Source organism: Centroberyx gerrardi, chromosome 14, assembly GCF_048128805.1.
Source record: "Centroberyx gerrardi isolate f3 chromosome 14, fCenGer3.hap1.cur.20231027, whole genome shotgun sequence".
Taxonomy (NCBI): domain Eukaryota; kingdom Metazoa; phylum Chordata; class Actinopteri; order Beryciformes; family Berycidae; genus Centroberyx; species Centroberyx gerrardi.
Genome location: NC_136010.1, coordinates 1,721,950 through 1,743,214, shown reverse-complemented (window position 1 = coordinate 1,743,214; position 21,265 = coordinate 1,721,950). Strand labels below are relative to the sequence as shown.

General features: G+C 42.3%; 2 protein-coding genes across 2 annotated transcripts in view; one reads left to right on the top strand and one right to left on the bottom strand.

Annotated features, from left to right (window-relative positions):
- The window catches only part of bcap31 (B cell receptor associated protein 31), a 29,972-nt gene extending 24,223 nt beyond the window's left edge, over positions 1 to 5,749 (top strand). The window contains exons 7-8 of the mRNA XM_078288197.1: positions 146 to 246; positions 2,368 to 5,749. Coding sequence (XP_078144323.1) covers positions 146 to 246; positions 2,368 to 2,394 — 128 coding nt within the window. The 3' untranslated portion in view covers positions 2,395 to 5,749. The remainder of the gene's footprint in view (positions 1 to 145; positions 247 to 2,367) is intronic.
- The window catches only part of uxt (ubiquitously-expressed, prefoldin-like chaperone), a 363,866-nt gene that overhangs the window by 102,258 nt on the left and 240,343 nt on the right, over positions 1 to 21,265 (bottom strand). The gene's annotated exons all lie outside the window — the stretch shown is intronic.

The following is a 21,265-nucleotide window of genomic DNA, read 5'->3' as shown; positions in this document are numbered from 1 at the left end:
TACAGTTATTTTAGTTTGAATTTATTTGATAAAGGAATTGGCAAGCTCTGATTTTGAAAAAGTGCTATACATGAAGTTTTATTATCTTTATCATTATTATCATTATTATTACAGCGTGTAACGTGCGTGTTGCGGTGTGTTTCAGCTCTGCAGAAGTCGGACAGCGATGTTCGGGCGATGAAGAAACAGGCTGAGAACCTGACAGTCGAGTACGACAGACTGCTGGAGGAGCACAGCAAGCTGCTGGTAACACACACACACACACACACACACACACACACACACACACACACACAGTAGCACCCTGAATGTTGAGCCACTCTCCACCGATTAACAGATCCACGTCTTCTGCTGCCCTACAAACTTTAACGGCAGCTGACGTTGTTACTTGTGGTTTTTAAGTTGCGTTACCCGCGGCGACACTGACCCGCCGTGTCTGTCCGTCTCCGTTCATTTCAGTTCATTTTCAATAAGAGCTGTCTGTTGTCAGACAGACCGATGATGCGTCCGTCTGTCAGATTTCCATCCGTCCAACCCGGTTGAACTTCCGTCACCATCAGAGGCGTTCCTGCGTTTTGATTTTAGAAAACTAGCGGCGATCACCGACACGACGGTCCGACCGAAACAAAGGTCAAACAGAGAAAGGCCGGTGGAGCGTTGGGATGACTGGAGGTTTTATTGAGTTTTTACTGTAGAGTCTGTTTCTCTGTTATGAGCGAAGCTGCTGCTGTATTTCTGCCGGTGTTCAGCTGGTGGAGCTCAACACACGCTGTGGACCTGGACTGGATCTGGACTGGTTATAAATTACAGCAGAGAGGAGAGTGAGCCAGACCGCCATCCGGTTCACCGACCTCCCACCACCACTGTGTGTTTTTGTTGATTTCTTGTTTGTGTCTAGCTGTCGGCCAATCACAGCAGCAGCTCCGCTGCCGCCCGGCGCTCAGCTGCACGTGTCGGATGCGTGTCGGAGGCGTGTCGGATGCGTGTCGGATGCGTGGCGTCGAGCGCTCTCCAGGTTTCTAGTAGATGTGTTTTTTTTCGTTCAGGCGGACAGTTTATCCACTTCAACCAGCTGATGGAAACGCACATGAATCATATTTTATATTTTGCGTCATTTCAAGAGTTTTCTTACAGTTTTCTGGAGCTTTGGAGGGGAGCGAGGTGTGAGAGGAGCAGGCGGCTTGTTGTGTTTGTGTGTAACTCTGTCCAGCAGGAATCTCTGTTAACGATATATTTAGCTGCTGCAGCGCTGTGTGTATCTGATGAATCTAACTGCACACAGCCAGCTGCTCCGCCATCAATCTGCCTGACACAGGCTGCATATAGCTGGCACACACACACATACACACACACACACATACACACACACACACACACACACACACACAGAGAGAGTGGTGAACATACAAATGGTTATGTAATATACACAGGAATACACGCCAATGCAGTTGTTTGCATGACTTGGATAGCTAGAGCACACACACTTAACATGTGTATGCATCTAGTGTTGCATACACACACACTGGCACAGTACCACACACACACACACACAGATAGTGTAGTGCAATTTGCTTTAAAGGAAAACTCTCCATCTGTCTCCATTCAGTAGTTAGTTGTGTTTTTCTTCTTGGTGGAGAACCGGCCAATCGTAGACGAGGTGACGTCACCTCCAGAATGCACTGCAGCAGAGAGACCAGAATGCACTGCAGCAGAGAGACAGGATGAGGTTTGATGACAGTCAGGAAATCACTAATATCACAACCGCAACATACAAACACTCGCTCTCACACAAACCATAGTTTAGACAGAAACGTCAAATTACAGTAACATCTGTCTGTCTCTCTCTCTCACACACACACACACACACACACACACACACACACACACACACACGGTCAGGCTAACTCAGTGCCAGGTTAGGTTACCTACAGTTCACTAACAGTTAACTAAGTGTGTGTGTGTGTGTGTGTGTGTGTGTGGGAGAGAGAGATGGCAGCTTTGTGTTTACAGATTGAATATTGACAGTTTTACATAATATCTGACCTTTCATCTGAAATGTTTTCTACTGCGGTGGAAAAGCCTCAGAACCAGAACATTTTATGATATTCAGTATTGATAATATATAACACTATGTGGAATCTCAGATATGTGGAAAGAAAAAACAAAAAACATGGAATTTAACAGAATTTCATTGAATTAAATGCAACTTCTTGAAATTCCAATTCTAATTTTGTTTTCTGCAGGTTTTTTTAAATTCAAATTCCTCAGTTGAAGGAATTGATGAGTTCATTCATGAATTGCTGTACAGATATTTAATTGTTTCATCTATTTTCTCCTCTTCATTCCTTTTTTTTCCTCTCTCTGCAGGCGAGCAGCGACAAGAAATCCGACTGAAAAGCACGAAGACGGTTTCAGCTCCGCCCCCCCCCTTCATCATCATCATCATCATCGTCATCACCGTCTCTTCGCTGTCGTCAACAACATCCGCCGCTTCTGCGTCCGCCTCTCGTCCCGCTCGGCGATGTCACTTCCGGGTCCTGTGACATCACCGCGTCGCGAGCGGCGGACTCCCCGGCGGTCGTCTCTCTCGCTCGGACCGTCGAGGATCTTCACCGAAAAAAACAAAATAAACTCTGAGAGCGCCGACTTCCCGTGAAACCGTTCGCCTTCTGTGACTGTTTTGGAAATTGAAGGATTTGCGTTCGCCAGTAACGCTTTCTGCAGTGACTCCTAAACACTTTGTCGTGTTTAAGAGTCACTTTTCTCCATGAGTGAATATTAGGATGTGAAATGACAGCGTTGCACTCTTCAGTAATGAAAACTCCAACAACAACTGAAATTTTTAGTAACTTTTCTCCTCGTCTACGTTTTCAAAATAAAAGCATTAGACACTTCAGTCATATTTTCTCCAGTAATTCTTAATTTGAGCCGACCCTTCCCAGTTCTCTGTCGTTTGAGAGTCGGTATGTTCTCCATGTTAAAGGCTTTGAAGCGACAGCGCTGCGCACCTCAACAATGTTTCTCCGGTAGCTTTAAATTTGGGCTAATCCTTCACTATTTGCTGCTGTGGGAGAGCGGGTCGTCTTCTTGTGTTCGTCTCGGAAACAACGGCATCGCGCACTTCAATCATGTTTCCTCCTTCAACAGTGAATTCGGGTTCAGCATTCCCCATTCACTGTTAGTCTTCTGCTTGTATGATTATTTGGACATGAATCAGCCTGGCACTTTTCTGTAATTCCGATGTCCGACTTGCTGTTGGTTTACAGTCACTAGTCCCATCGTTTACGTAATTTGGTTTTGAACTGATTTGAGCAGAAATGTTCTTGATTCCTTCCTTTTCCATTTGGGTTAAAGACTCTCCTCTTGCTCGTCGGGTCGGTTTATCCTGTCGGCTACGGTTTTGACTCGGTGGTGTTTTTTGGTTAAAGGGTCGATGTAATGTTTTATAATCGTGGGATCTGATTCAGAAGGGACCAAGCGTTCGTTCAGAAAGATGAACGGGTAGTTAACGGGGTGATGTCGGGTTAGAAAGATGCACATAGGTGTTAATTGTTGGGTAGAAAGCAGGAGTTGGTGTTTGACTTGAGGCATGCAGCTATAAGGAACGGCAGCGTGTTGCGTTGGCGTGTTCTCACCCGCACCGGCTGCACAAAACTCTCTGCGGTCCGTTCGTTTTCTACCAGAGAAACGGCGGCCCGTGTTGAACCACCGTCACCTCGTTTGTCTGCGTTGAAACTTTGTCTGCAGCTGAATTTTCGGGCAGCGTCACCGCTCAGCAGCCAACTGCGTGTTAGTGTTGCTGTTTGTACCGCCGATCCCTTCAACGCTATCGGCTCCGCAGCTGTCAGTCAGGTTGGATAAGCCGATGTGGTTTCTAGAGTTCAGAGTTCGCGTTGGAAGCACTTATCATTAAATCCCCCTTCATAAAATAAACGTATATAAAGTTCTTAATAAAGTTCTCCATTATGGCTGTAATTTAGTTTGGCTGAGGTCAATATTAGCTGTACTTTGTGTTAATTGCCACATTTCTGATGCTTAAGATTGTTTAATAGCTGCATGCCTTAATTAAAATGTTAGCAGTGAGCTAGCTTAGCACTTCCAAGATCCTGACCAGTCTGGGTACAACATATAAGGAAGATCCCTGCTAGCTGACTCATGCTGCTTTAGTGGTTTATTCAGCAACGTTTACACTGATCCGGTCTTTAGATATCACTGTTTGCTGATGATACAGCTGGTTATGTGTGAAAATCCCTCGGCTAGCTCTGCTTTATTATTCGCTATGCTAACTCTTATCCGAGGAGCTAGTTGGTGATCTGTCTTGTTTTCTCCTGTTTCTTCTTCTCATGTATGTTTCACTCAGTTCACGTGTTGGTGTCCTGTATAAAAGACATAAAACCGTAGAACCGAGCCTAGGATTATGGGCTTCTAGGGTTCTGGTTCTCAGTGCTGTACGTTCTATATGTAAACTGCTGTAATAAACCACTAAGGGAGCATCTATCAGGTGTGCTGATATCTTTTTTTTTTTTTTATATATATATCTTTTTTTTTTCAGTCTATGGTTTTCTTGCTGTCACCTGGTTTACAAGATGGACGCACCGCACACTGCAAGAAATGACAAGCTCAGCAAGGGATTTTTAGTTTAAGACTCAAAATTTTTCATTGAAATAATTTTGCTTGTTTCAAAAAATTGCACAGGAAACATGAATTAAAAAAACATAAATAAAACTCCACTTCCATTTCACACAGACTTCTTTCTAAGTTTGTCATTTCCCACAGTGCACTGCAGTGCCCAGATCTGTCCATTCAGTAAGATGAAACTTTATTTGTCCTGTCGGGGCAGACGGAGCCATTCCTTTATTCCTTTCTGTCATTTCTTGATTCACGTTTGGTTATGATATGTGTGATACAGTAGGGTTTGTTGATGCCTTATGTTATATGCTATTATACTTTGTTTTTTTATTTAGCCTGATGGTTTTGTCCACTAAGCATGAGATCACTTATATACTCTCTTACCATTTCTCCAGTTGGATGGTAAAACAGTGAAAGTAGATGGGAAGTGTTGAGATTTTTTGGCTGGTGGACAGAAAAACCTGTTTCCTTCCCTGCGTTTCTCTGGATATTTGGCCGACGTTTTTGAGGAAACGTAGATAGGCAACATTCCTTTCTAAAGAGACTCGGGATTGGTGACTGATGACCAAATCAATGAGAATAACATCATTGGAAATAAGAAACTTGAGTTTCATTCCAAAACCAGATATCGATTTTCCAGAACAAAAATTACACAAAGTTCATTAATCGATTTAAAAAATACAAAGCTAAAGCAAAAGCTCTTCAGATGGCTGATAATAATATTCCATAATATTTTTCTTCATGCAGTAAGCATTTTTTTTTCCAAACGTGGATATACAGTATATTTTATGGAATGAAACTCTAACAAACCATTTAAAAGCAGTGTTGGTCATAAGCGTCTCCATTTCCTCTAAATGTTTCATCATGTAACTACAGCTGTTCTAATCTCCTGATGTCCTGATATTGTCTTTATATATTGATGAAACTCCAATACAATCAGCTCCATCCAAATTTACAGTTTCCAACCATCAGGAACTGGCTTTAAATGGTTTAGGATTGTTTTTATCTGTCTCTATTTCTTATTTTCTTTTTTTTTTCTTTTGTTCTATGTGTGTATATGTGGGGGGGATTAATACTGTTGTTCCATATCTTTAATGGAATAAACCCAACATCGACTCCATCTATACTCCTCTATTTGTTTTCCACCAGGATTCCTACACAGGTCTGCAAATGTATGAATAAATAATTTGCTAATTTCCAGGTCTTGTAAAGTTTGGAAATTGCATAAAAAGGTTTGGAAAAATAATGCTGTACCGTCCGATACACATACAACTCCACATGTTCTGTAACAAGCCACCACAGTTCCTACACAGGTTCATTTACTGTCCTGACTCCATCTGAAGGTTTTGCTCAGTGTTCAGTCTGAATCTGAATCAACTCGACCAGATCTGTTCAGCTGAACATTATTATATACTACAACTTGTATCACTATGTGAAATGACGTCTTTAACTACATAAACTGTGTAGTCGTATCAGTATCTGGACTGTGTCACAACGCCTGCTATATGTTTGTTCAACTGCAAAACTTTTACAAACCTGGAAATTGTGATAGATTTTGTAGCTGTGACACATTTTGCAAAATATTGCAAAACAAATTGTGAAAATATTTGTGAACAAATGCATTTAAAAATTGTGAGCTATGATCAGTTTCTCTTTGTGAATCATTGAAAATATTTGCAGCCATTTTGGCAGCGTCCTCCCACAGAGGGAGCTGCTGTTTGTTTTCATAGTTCAAACAACAAAAAACATCAAAGCAACACCAAAACAACACCAACGCTACACCAATGCAACACCAAGACAACACCAACACATCAATAAAAAACATCAAAGCAACACCAAAACAACACCAACGCTACACCAATGCAACACCAAGACAACACCAACACATCAATAAAAAACATCAAAGCAACACCAAAACAACACCAACGCTACACCAATGCAACACCAAGACAACACCAACACATCAATAAAAAACACCAAAGCTACACCAACACATTACCAAAAAACACCAACGCAACAACACATCACCAACGCAACACCAATGCATCACCAAAACAACACCAACGCAACACCAAGACAACACCAACGCATCACCAAAACAACACCAACGCATCACCAAAACAATACCAACACAACACCAAAACAACACCAACACATCACCAGCACAACACCAAAACAACACCAACACATCACCAACACAACACCAAAACAACACCAACATATCACCAACACAACACCAAAACAACACCAACACATCACCAGCACAACACCAAAACAACACCAACATATCACCAAAACAACACCTACGCAACACCAACGCATCACCAAAACAATACCAACACAACACCAACGCATCACCAAAACAATACCAACACAACACCAAAACAACACCAACACATCATCAGCACAACACCAAAACAACACCAACACATCACCAACGCAACACCAAAACAACACCAACACATCACCAACACAACACCAAAACAACACCAACATATCACCAAAACAACACCAACACATCACCAGCACAACACCAAAACAACACCAACACATCACCAGCACAACACCAAAACAACACCAAAACAACAGCAACACAACACCAAAACAACACCAACACAACACCAAAACAACACCAACACAACACCAAAACAACACCAACACAACACCAAAACAACACCAAAACAACACCAACACAACACCAACACATCACCAACACAACACCAAAGCAACACCAGCACAACACCAACACAACACCAACACAACACCAAAACAACACCAACACATCACCAACACAACACCAACACAACACCAACACATCACCAACACAACACCAACACAACACCAACACATCACCAACACAACACCAAAACAACACCAACACATCACCAAAACAACACCAACACATCACCAACACAACACCAAAACAACACCAACACATCACCAACACATCACCAACACAACACCAAAACAACACCAACACATCACCAACACAACACCAACACAACACCAAAACAACACCAAAACAACTCCAACACATCACCAAAACAACACCAAAACAACTCCAACACATCACCAAAACAACACCAAAACAACTCCAACACAACACCAAAACAACACCAAAACAACTCCAACACATCACCAACACATCACCAAAACAACTCCAACACAACACCAAAACAACACCAACACATCACCAACGCATCACCAACACAACACCAAAACAACACCAAAACAACACCAACACATCACCAACACGTCACCAACACCACACCAACACAATACCAACACAACACCAAAACAACACCAAAACAACACTAACACGTCACCAACACATCACCAACACAATACCAACACAACACCAAAACAACACCAACACATCACCAACACATCACCAACACGTCACCAACACCACACCAACACGTCACCAACACAACACCAAAGCAACAATATATAAACCTCCTCACCAGTCAGCTCTGTGGAAACTGAGTCAGCGTTCCTACAGGATCCTGATAGGAACAGAAACTTTTCATTCTGACAGATAAGAAAAAGAACCGAACAGGAGAAGTGCTGTTGGCACGGCGACGGTGTTTACAGACCGGTACAAACACTCCGCTTTCCGTGATGATTCATTATATCAGAGATATAACGGCAACATAGGTGTTACTTGTCATGCCAATAAAGCTGATTGAAATTGATATAGTATTATTAGGCTACATCAGGTATAATTAATGTTTGTAGCATTTCCAGGCCATCGGCCCACTGTGGCTATAAGAGAGGCTTCTAACAACCAGCAGGTCGTTTTCATCAGCTGACCGTATCAACAGTGAAGGAACTTTAGGCCGACTGTGGCAGACTCAGTGAGCTGAAGCTCTGAGCAGCATGAGAGTTTGTGAATCTGAATCTCTCCACAGCCTCAGTGTGTCAACGGACAGCGAGTCTTCATGACGGACGGATAAGAACTGACAGTTTTCCTCTGCAGCAGCGGTCAGTCTTCTCACTGTTCTGATGTTTTTGTTTTGCTCATATTTATTCATTAGAACAGTTTGTTCTTCTTGAGAGAACGACACAAATGTTCTCCATTTCTGTCTCGTACTCACTTTAGCAATCTGCTGGATGTGTTGGAGCTGTCAGCAGCGTGTTTACAACAATTCTATTTATAGTCTTTTGCTTTTGTTTGATTATTTTCTACCATTTTTATTGCTTCTTTATATGTTTTAGTTGTGTGCTTATATGATATTTCCTTGAACCTTTTCATGAACTGGATATAGCTTGGATCTCCTCTCCTCTCTTCCTCTCCTCTCCTCTCCTTTCCTCTCCTCCTCTCCTCTCCTTTCCTCTCCTCTCCTATCCTCTCTCTTCCTCTCCTTTCCTCTCCTCCTCTCCTCTCCTCTCTTTTCCTCTCCTCCTCTCCTTTCCTCTCCTCCCCTCCTCTCCTCTCTCTTCCTCTCCTCTCTCTTCCTCTCTCTTCCTCTCCTCTCCTTTCCTCTCCTCCTCTCCTCTCCTCTCTCTTCCTCTCCTTTCCTCTCCTTTTCCCCTCTTCCTCTTTCTTCCTCTCCTCCCCTCCTCTCCTCTCTCTTCCTCTCCTCTCCTCTCCTTTCCCCTCCTCCTCTCTCTTCCTCTCCTCTCCTCCTCTCCTCTCTCTTCCTCTCCTCTCCTCTCCTTTCCCCTCCTCCTCTCTCTTCCTGTCTTCCTGTCCTCCCCTCCTCTCCTCTCCTCTCCTCTCCTCTCCTCTCCTGTTGAAGTGGGTTTGGATTTTAAGGAATGGTTTGGTGGATGACTGATAACCTGACCTGGCAACCCTGCTGACAGGCTGACCATGATGACACCTGAGACTGCGGATTGTACCGCCTGGTAAATATAGACTCTCTCACACACACACACACACACACACACACACACACACACAAACACACTGCTGCATTACATGATTCTCAATGCTAACAAAATAGTTCCTTTAAATAGTTCTGTGCAGACCAGCAGGTTTTCTCAAAGGGCCAGAAAACAAAAGAATCTGAGCAGGTTACCAACAGGTGACACAGAATGCACTGAGTTCTCTGATTGCCCTGCAAAGCATTGTGGGTATTGGAGTCTTTGTTATTATCATAATATAACAGAAGCTTAATTGGCGATATTTTCTTCAAATCACAAACACATCAACTTGTGGCTTGGCAGATTTCTTTCAAGTGATGTTTCTGACCAACCTGCAGAGTTTCAAATGGATTTATCACTTTGTCATGATTTTACAGTCAGTGGAACTTTTTGTGCAAATTTTTGAAAGTTGATAGGTTAATATCTTGGCCGTTTTTGACTGATCTCTTAGCTTTTTGTAAACTAAGTGAAGACACACCCAACTAATCTACCTGCCAAAGTCCATGTCACTCTGACCTGCGGGTCATGAGAAGATTTTTAAAGACTATGTGCCAAATTAGAAAATAAGTTAGCAGTGTGCGGCTGAGTTACTGGACTGACGCGGTGGTCACCTAAAAATAGTCCCTATAAATAGTTCTGTGTAGATTGGGAGCGGCACCAGCGAGGCAGTTCTCAGTGGAAAAAAATAAATAGTTCCTTGAAATGGTTCTGTGTAGAAAGAAACACGACAGGTGAGGCATTTCTTAGTGTCAAAAAATAATTCTTTAAAACAGTTCTGTGTAGAGCGGAGACTGTATCAGCATCGCTTTCTCACTGGCAAAGAAATAGTTATTTTAAGTGTAGTGGCGAGGCTTTTCTCCATGGTGATAAAATAGTTCATTACTGTAAGACACAGTGACGGACGGTGCGTGCATTTGTCGCACGAATCTTCCGGTGTGTAACAGCCTTTCCGTTTAAAAAGTAGTTCATTAAAATAGTTCTGCACAGCAAGGCCAACTCTAGATCTCAAGAGTCGTCGGTTAAGTCAGTTTGGTGTGAAGACTTTTAAAATAGTCGCCTGCTAGAAGGAAAAAGTTCCTGGTCGTCTGTTGGCGAGGAACAAAAGTTCCTGAAAATAGTTCAGTGCAGAAAGTCGACTCGGCCGTTCTCACAGCAGACTCAGAGCTGCAGGTTGTTTTTCTCTAAAGCAGCAGGTGATATAGCACACACACACACACACACACACACACACACACACACACACACTCTGCTGAAGTGTCCTTGAGCAAGACACTGAGCCCCTGTGAAGAAACATTTTATCAGCATGATAGAGACGCTCTGTTTATAATTAAATAATTATCTTTTAGTACCTTTCACCTCTGTTCTGTACTGCTGCGCTGATCTGACTGCAGCATCAATAAAGTTCAGCTTAGTTTGGTGAATGAAAGCTTATTTAATTTAGTTGTAGATTAAATTATTTTCTGTGAAACATGAATTCATCTGAACTCAACACTGAAATATTATGAAACGTCAGTCTGTCTCTGCTCCCTGCCTCCTGCTAGCTAAACATAGCTTTCCCAGCTTCACCTCCTCTTTCCCCTCTTCCTCCTCCTCTCCCTCCTTCTCTTCCTCCTCCCCCTCTTCTTCTCTCTGTCTTAATAAGGCAGCTGCTCCTCTATCTGTCCGTTTGGCATTAGAAACCGGTTCCAGCCGCCTCGCCTCGCCTCTCAACATCTCACCGGATCGCCTTTCACAGCCGACCGGACCGAGGCCTTGTGTCTAAAAACGCTGACGGGGGAAACTTCACTTCGCAGGCTGGAACTTTTTTAAGCTCCAGTCAGTCCGTCTCTTCTCTTCCTGGAAATCCAGCCTGTTGTTAAGGAGCAGAGCCAGACCGGGACCAGCAGGTAGAGAACAAGAGCTGCAAGGAACGGCAACGTTTCACACAGTAGACTGAAGGGAAACACTTTACATAAAATATAATGCAACATGAGTCAACTCTGCTCGAGTCCCAAGTCTGTCTCAAGTCTTGGGGCACAAGTCTCAAGTCCCAAATCTAAATGTAGATCACCAAGTCAAGTCCATGTCATTAATGTCAAGTCTCAAGTCTAAATGTAGAACAGCAAGTCAAGTCAGAACAAATCAAGAGTCCAGTATCAATTTAATATCTTAAAGAAAACTAAATATCTAGGACTTTTCAATGCAATATGGTTTTAATAGGATAAAAACTTGGTAAGAGCATCATGAGTTTGATTTCTATAATCAGTTTCAACTTCAATAAATTCAATCATTCCATACAAATTCAGAAAACAGAATTTAAATCTCATCACTTTCAATCTAAGTCATTTACACAAACACAAGATCTCAAGTCAAGACTTTAGAAACCTTTTCAAGTCATCAAACTACAAGTCAGAGTCAAGTCCCAAGTCACCAGAACCCAAGTCAAGTCAAGTCTCAAGTCTTCTCTTCATGCAGCAAGTCAAGACTCAAGCTATTAAAACTGAGACATGAGTCCAAGTCATGTGACTCGAGTCCCCTCCTCTTATTTTACATATTCAAGATGAGTACACACCCAGCCAGACATTTTGACTCGGCTGCCTTCTTACAATTCACAATACAGCAGAGGTGGGGACTCGAGTCACATGACTTGGGACTCGAGCAAAGTTGACTTGGTCACACCTCTGCAATACAGAACAATTCAGTTGAAAACTTGAGTATTTCTCAGACGTTTCACTCCTCATATCAACAGTCTGGTGATTTCCACTGGAGACTTCCCCCACATGGTTTCACAGGTTTACAGACTGCTGTCAGATCCTCATTCATACTTTCATTCATCGTATTTTTTGTGACTTACGTTCTTGAACCTAAATGTCAGTCAGAAGCCCCGCCCACTGGAGCTCAGCTGCTCCACTGTTCCTGTCTACAACGACTCGTCAAAGGAGGTTTGTCATTGGTCATGGTTTTTACTGACAACTCTGATTGGCCGATATCCAAAAATTATTTAACGGCCAATATTGACCCGAAGAATCGGCCCTGAGATATCTGTTTAATCCTACTAGTGTGTGTGGGGAAAATAAAGACAGAAAATAGAAAAACTAGAAAATAAAAACTCTGTAGTGTTCCTGTCCTATGGTTCCAGACTTTCCAAACAGCCTGTATACTGTATATCAGTGCTCATCATATACAAATATTACTTAATAATACATTCATATAATATATTATTATTATATTAGTAAATCTCCCTTCATCCCAGACCCAATAATGACAGACAGAGAAGTTTAATCATGAAGTTAGTTTTATTGCCATTGGTTTAGTCAGTAGTGAATGAAGGTTTGAGCACAGTGATCACAGTGGCTTTACAGCATGGAGACCCTCCAGCAGCACGGCTCACAGGGGTCAAAGGTCAATGAGACACAGGTGATGTCATCAGGGCATGAAGCTAACTCTTCATCAAACCGGCCACAGTTTACAGGATAGAAAAGACTCGAGTGGAGCGGACGGACTCAGCAGTGATTGGCTGGTGGCTGGTGTTAAGTTCAAGCCCTGAATGATATTAATATCATTAATACATCTTTAATTAAGCTAATTATCTCCTAATCGATCCTCTAATCTACTGTTAAGAATGGAAGACTGGTGTTTACAGGAAGTCACATTGAGACAGAGTTACAAGAATGACAGACGCTGAATTAACATGATTAACATGGTTAACATGATTAACATGGTTAACATGATTAACATGGTTAACATGATTACATGGTTAACATGATTAACATGGTTAACATGATTACATGGTTAACATGATTAACATGGTTAACATGGTTAACATGGTTAACATGAGGTACAGTGTGGTGCGGTTCGGGCTGGAAACAGAGCAGAGCTGAGCTGAGTCCTGACATGAGGCCTTGTCTCTGTTAGCACTGCTTGGTTTGGTTTGGTTTGGTTTGGTTTGGTTTGGTTTGGTTTGACCAGCAGGACTTAAAATAACACGCGCTTCTTAAATCATCAGGAATCAGGATTTAGTTTCTGCACCAGAGAGACTGAAAAAAACTAGTGACAGTTTCAAAGTGAATAGTGTGATAAGGTGGATTTGGTTACTGTGACACAGTAAACTGTCTTGTCTTTAGCCCTAGTCTCTACTCCAAAACACTCTGAGTTGTAGCTTGAGAAGAGTCAGCTCAGTTAACCTGAACAAACTGTTAGCTAGCTAACTAGCCGGCAAACACACCGATGTTAATGTGAACATGCTAACGCTAGCCGCTGCTAGCTACGTTAGCTACATCATGGCTGTAATTTAGTTGAATATACGGCGTTATGAGTTATCATGTGTGTTTCTAACCATACTTTTACTGCATGTGATAGATGCAGACCTTCAGTAGTGTTAGCATGTCTTCCAGCTCTGCAGACTGGTCTCAGGTCAGCCCTGCAGTCTGTTTCCAGCCCTCAGACGGCGTTTCCACAGGAGAACGTCTGATTTTAACCTCGGAGTCTGATGGTTCCACTGTTAGACAGCAGTCAACATCAGATCTGAGGTCAGCTTCCCAAACAACCTGGATACTGAACACATCCATTATAAGTCGATGAGCAAAGCAAAACTAAATTGAAATAAAAATCCAAAACTATAAAAAAAAAAAATCCAAAACTATGCTAACCTTGCTGCAAGGAAAATATAATGGAAAGCTGTTGTGTGCTGGTCTGGTTCAGCATGGTGCAGTTACACAGGAGGGGAAAACAATATTTAAGTTGAGATGGTTTTGGGAAACCAGACGCTCTGTACCGGTGGAAACCTGCCGACAGCGGAGATGCTCGACAGTATCCTTTACCAAAACCCTGGGTGGACAGACAGGCAGACAGACAGGCAGACAGGCAGACAGACAGGTGGCAGCACTGAGCGACTCGCTAAGAACTCTGTTAGCAGCGATGAAGGAATTTGGGGTAAATAACTGGTTTAGGGGATACAATATTTTTTAAGTTTAATTTTCAGCATTTTGGACACAACGCTCCTCTCCTATCCCCCACCGTCTGTTTAAAAGACAAATGTAACTTTCACACAATGTGCTTAAAGTTACAAAAGCTGAAGTTGATTTTTTTTTTATTAGCGACTGAATTAATTTGGCTGTCAAAAAGATCAGAATGTAAAACGTCAAGCAGAGTGCCGACTGATACGGAAGATCTGTAACTAAATGATCTGGGATGTTTTCATGTTAGCTAGGCTGACAAGTTTCCCTCAATTAGCACTGAAACATCTAATTCGCACTGAAACATCTAATTAGCACTGAAACATCTAATTCGCATTGAAACTTCTAATTCGCATTGAAACTTCTAATTAGCGTTGACATGTTTAATTAGCATTGAAACATCTAATTAGCATTGACATGTTTAATTAGCATTGAAACATCTAATTCACATTGAAACTTCTAATTAGCGTTGACATGTTTAATTAGCATTGAAACATCTAATTAGCATTGACATGTTTAATTAGCATTGAAACATCTAATTCGCATTGAAACTTCTAATTAGCGTTGACATGTTTAATTAGCATTGAAACAACTAATTAGCATTGAAACATCTACTTGACATTAAAACAACTAATTACTATTGAAATATGTAATTAGCTCTGAAACAAAGTGACATGTTTTAATGTTAATTCGGTTGCTTTACGGTTTTATTTTACCTGGACAGAATAAAGGAAGTCTCCAGTAAGTGTCAGGCTTTCTTCATTTAGATGAGGCAGTAAATCAAATGGACAGTTTGACACTTTATAAAAAAGGCATTTAAACAGTTTATTTCTATTTATACTTTATACAGCCATTTTGTCAGCTCATCATTCATTATTCTGTAAAATGTAGATGCTCCAGTTTTTAAGTGTCTCATTTAGTCAACCAAGGATGTCAATTTCCCTATTTCTCATTTGGGAATGAAACATCAAATATTGTCAACAGTTTTCAACAGTTTGGGTGATAAGTAACAAAATCTGGATTCTGCGTTGGTTTTAATCTAGTCACAACCCGCCTCCTTTCTCCTGGTCTCACCGCTTCAATCAGCGTTTGGTTTAATCCAATCAGGGAAGCAAAATGGTGCGGCGAGCGGCTGCCATGTTGTCTCTCTGCTGCCTGTCTGGACGCTCCACACAAACAGACTCAACCTCTTTGCAACCGACTTTGCATAGCTGATTCCAAAATTTGCAATAATAAATCTTTACACACAATCACCTTAATAATGTGTAATTCATTTGATCGTTCACTGTTAAAATAAAAGTCATCATTCAAACCTTTTGAAAATACCTTAATTAGCATCTGAATCGTTACAACACAGTAGAATCATCTGTACAGTCATTAGAAAATCTGCTAAGTTTACAGTTTTACAGCAAAGTGTAAAGTTGACAGTACCTGTAAAGTGTACAGTATGCTGGTTTCTGAGTGTAATTTCCCTCCCAGTTTACAGTTTTCAGCCCGAGGTTTGGAGGAAAGATACTGTCACAGCAGTTTTGGCAGAGCAGAGACAAAATGACACCAAACAACATCAGATTTTGGTAATGTACATTTCATTTTAAGTTAATTTTCCTACTTTTTTCTTAAATGACTACAGGTATTCACCTTTTGACCCACCCAAGCTACAGTCTATGACGAGAGACTAGATATATAAAAAAAAAAAATCAGGAAATAATAAAACATTGATTTAAAAAAAAGAGATATTCTAAACTTAAAATGTCAGTTTGATCATTAATTTTCTTTAAAATACTGCCTCAGGTTAGTTGTGTCAGTGAAATACAGTCATGTGTCATGCAGACACCTCAGTGGCACTTAAATCACATTACTGTAATCTCTCTAAAGTTATCTTTGATAATTAATCTCACTAGTTAAAATAATAAACCACATAATCTCTAGATACGCTCAGTGAGTTGGGACAGCAGGTTCACAGGCTCAAACAGTTTCAAACTGGATTAGCAGACGAACCGAAACCAGATCTGGTCTCTTCTGATCTGCTGGAGCTTCACTTCGGTGTAAAACAACAGAGATCTGGAGAAATCCTCGTTATAACAGCTGGGGTAACAGGAAACGGCTTCTGGTTTGTTTTTCTGCTGGTAGAACAAGTTTCCATCGTTAGCTTAGCTACAATGCTAGCTAGTTTGGCGAGTAAATTTGAGCTAATTGAGCTAGCTATTTGCAGCAGTTTCCTCAGTAAGTTTGAGTCATGAAGCTTTCAGCTGAAGATTCTGCTGTTTTTCAGTCTGCAAAACAACAAACATCTGAGTGTTCTGATGTTTTTACTGCTGACCGTTGGTCTTCTCTAATATTCTCCAGCGTTGATTGTGCGTTGTTTTTTGCTAGCTACCTAACTGTAGCAACTTCCTTGTTGTTCCTGCGACAGTAGGCTACAAGTGAGTTGCAGTGCCAGGTTCCGCCCATAGCTCCGCCCATAGCTCTGTCTTTAGCTCCGCCCATAGCTCTGTCTTTAGCTCCGCCCATAGCTCTGTCTTTAGCTCCGCCCATAGCTCCGTCTTTAGCTCCGCCCATAGCTGTCTTTAGCTCCGCCCATAGCTCCGCCCAGTGATTGGTTTGAATGACAGCCCACAGCGAGTTTATAATAGCCTACTGTTTAAATTTCTCCAGTCCTCTGTTGTTTACACGGAGGCGTGGCGATGTGAGATCACTTCTGCTGCTGGACCGGTTTGGACAGGAAATGGTTCCTGTATATTTGGTAAGAGGGACATTCTTTATGGTGATATCTAATATGAATGATTTACCATATATAGTACCAAGGAGTTCTTCTCTGGATTTGATTGGCGCGAGTCTGAAAACTCATACTGACTTCCTAAATAATATTTAGTCATTTAGTTAAATCTGAGAAAAATAAACCAAATATGGAACAAATCACGCTGATTATGGATTTAAAAAATCATGAAGTGAGGTTTATTTTTTGAAAGTTTTACTGTTTCTGCTCCAAACTATTTATTTTGGTAGTATTTGTATTCTTACTGCATACTTAGTACGTGTATTAGTACTGCATGTTCTTTAGATGGCAGTATGTGTATTTCTACTGCACACTGGTCAGTACACAGCATCAGTTTGAGTTTTCAGCCAACCGTCACCTGGAGCGATGAACTTCCTGGTTACTGTTTAAAATGGCAGAGTCAGAGGAGGCAGTTACTCAGCCTGCAGAGCAGCTCGGTTCTTCAATTAGAAAACGCAAATTTAATAAAAAATTTTAGCCATCTGCCAAAATAAGAAACATTGTCATTTTAGTAAAGTTTGTTGGAAAGAAACAAAGCATCATCCTGCCGTGTCCTGGCTCTTTATCAGAGCAGGCGTGCAGATGGAGGTGAAAGGTCGTCTGCGCCGGGCGGTCTGAGGGAAACTGATGTTCAAACACACAGAGAAAAAGCTACGATCTAAAGACTCTAAAGCTAGAACTCTTCAAACACTTGAGCACTTGATAATTTGAAATCAAAAACAGAAGAAGATTCCCTTTGTTGTGTCAGAGCGTGACATCACTGCATCGCAGCGACCCGCCACACAAGCTCCGCCCCTCGCTGGTTGTTCACGTTAGCCAGACGCACGCCGCCGAAAGGCTCGTCGCACCGGTGCAGCGGTTTATAATGTAACACACTATTAATTCATTAGAGTACGGAAGCCCATTGAGGACATACATTCAAACATTTTATTTACGCCGTTATCCCGTGATAACGAGTTCATTTTCTTTGTCATTATCTTGAGAAAACACATTTAGTTTTCCTGAGATAATGAGTAGGCTAGATGTGTTTGATGTTTTCTTGGGAAAATGGTTTTTGTTTTCCCGACATCATTTTCTCATTAATTCTAGATAAAGTTATGGGCAGAGAGTAAATAATTTGTTTCCCAAGAAACAAAGTGTCTGGAGAAATGAACTCATTATCACTGGAAAATGGTGTAAATAAACTGTATGAATAATGTCCTCAATGGGCTTCTGTATTAGAGTTTTAAATCCAAAAGTTTTCATTAAAAGTGTTTTAGAAGTCAGCTGCTGTTTGTTTTCGCAGCACAAAGACTTTGTTTCCTTTTGGCAGAAGTCAAACAGATTTTCATTTTATTGAGAATTTTGTGTGAAAACCCTCTCCGGTGCTGCGGAGCCTTCCAACCCGCAACACAGACCGGACCGAGGGAAACGCTTCGGTCCGCCGGGCGGTCCGGCTCCACGCAGACGCCGTTTCCCACAATCCTCAGCGGGGAGGTTTGCTTACGAAGATAAAGACGGTTCGTTTTCAGGTTCCAGTCGGAGGGCTGGAGGAGTGAGGTAGCCTGCAGCTGGAGGCAGAGGAGTTGTCGGTATGAGTTGCTCATACTAGTTGCTGTGTTGCTGTGTTGCTCGTGTTGCCGGCTAAACGTGAACAATCAGTCAGAAATCATCATCATCATCATCATAATTACATACTGCATCAAATATATAACACACAAAGATATTCAATATATATATTTTTCATACTGTATGTATAAGCAAAATAAAAGCCTTCACAAAATAAATCTCTGATTCATTTTACAATATGTAAAACAAAACAAAAATTGTTATTTCTAACACGATTTCTTTTTTTAAAAAGTGCTAGCGATATTATTTTACAACAATGTGCAAATGTAGTTTGTTTTAGTATATCTTACATTCTAATCGTTATGTTTTCCCGCTGACAGGTCGGTGGTTGTTAGTGGTTGCTAGGAGACAGAGTTCTGGACACGCCCCCCAGACTGCTGAGGACGGGGAGTGGGCGGAGCCGCGCAGGACGTCCTGCAGGACTCTGGGTTTGGCTAGTCAACCGTATGGGCTCTAGAGTTAAGACAACGACGTAAGGCAAGGTTTGGCATCTAGCTGTGGCCCTCGCTCTCTCTCTGTCTCTCTCTCTCTCGCTCTCTCTCTCTCTCTCTCTCTCGCTCTCTCTCTGTCTCTCTCTCTCGCTCGCTCTCTCTCTGTCTCTCTCTCTCTCTCTCTCTCTCGCTCTCTCTCTCTCTCTCTCTCTCTCTCTCTCTCTCATATCAGCTGATCCGACTGCAGTTAATTCTGATTTAATCTTGTTCTTCTCCTCCTCACGGTCTTCCTGATGTTTCCAACCATCTTTCTCTTAATAACTTCGGGTGACGACGACGTCACAAATCTACAGCCGCCATCTTAGGCATCTTGATTCTAAGGTGGCCATTTTAGGTGAACAGTTGGAGAATTCAATGGTAGAATTACAGTGTCCAACCTTCTTTCTATTAACAACTTAAGGAGTCTTAGTGTCTAAACCGTCTAAATTTAGTGTCTAAATTTAGTGTCTAAATTCTAGGAATTTTTTCATCAAACATAAAACTGGTCAAATTTAAAGCAGCGATCTGAGAGATTCTAATTTTTGGGATTTTGGTGAAATCTTTGGTGATAAGCGGTGATTGCTGCTGATGAAAGTTTCTTTCCTCTGTTCCTGCTAACTACCCAGTTCTTCTTCTGTTGATTCCAAACAAACCAGAAACGGATATTTATTTCGATTATTACTTTAAAGGTGTTGAATATCGCATTAAAAATGTGACTATCAGCAGCTATCCTAAATATCAGCATCGGCCTTCAAAAATCAATCGGACCCTAACGACACCAACATCAGAGTGGTGTGGCGGCCATGTTGGGCGTTCAGGAAGAGCGTCATGGTAGAAACAGGAAGTGCTCGCTCAGTGGGAGGGGCCACAGTGCGTGAGACCGAGCTAGGCAGAGAGGACGAGCTGACTGGTTCATATTGGCAGCCTGGAGCCCTGGTCTTGGGTCGGGGGTCGGGGGTCGGGGGGGTCGCTCCGTTTGGCACTTCGGTCGATCCGGGGGCGAACTGACGGGAACCGAACAGAAGCCTGACCTTTGACCTGCTTCTGTTCCCGACGCGGGCCCGCTGCGGGACTCGAGCCTCGGTCTGGATGTTTAGAAACAGATCGGAGGTCAGCTGGCGAACACGAGCCGCACACTGCTCAGGAGGCCGGACAGAGAGAGGCTGGTCTGGGGTCAGTAGGCGCTCGCTTTTCACAGTATAGAGTCAAGAGGAGCGGAGCTGTGATGATGAGACTCGACCAGCCGGCAGGACTCTGCAGTCCAGGTGCAGGACTTACATCCTGGTCATGATCGCTGACTCGGATTCCACAATCAAAACGTCACTTATAAAGTGCTTACATCAGACTTTACAGACTTCACTACGAGGGCGAGGTCAGTCCCATACCGGGTTTAGTTAGAGTTAGGTTAGTGCAATACTGAGTGTAGTCCAGAACCAGAGTTTGGTTAGTCCAGGACTTGGTTTAGTCCAGGACCAGAGTTATCTCAGTCCGGCGTCCTGGCAGCGTGGTGTGTTCAGGGACCGCTGGTTATTCCGGGGCTCAGTCAGTCTGTCTGTCTAGAACTCTGTCTTAACGGCCATTACACACACAGCCGTGACAATTTACATTTTACACACACGCTTACAGAAATCAGTCTGTAGACTCTGAGCTCATCTGCTGCACAATTACAACAAAAAAAAAAAAAGGAACCCATGTAACCTGTTTGTCAGTGTGAAGGTTGCTCTGTTGATGTAGTTTTATATTATTATTTTATTAGTATTATTATGATGTTACGTCCTGCTTCCCTCCCAGGCTGCATGTGTAATGGCCGACTGTGAGGCGACGAACACTAATGGACACGAACAGCTGAGGAGACACACAGGACAGTGTGTGTGTGTGTGTGTGTGTGCGCGCGCGTGTGTGTGTGTGTGTGTGTGTGTTGTCTGTCTGTGTGTGTCTGCCCAGACCCCCCCCCCTCCCCATCCCCACCCCCACCCTCC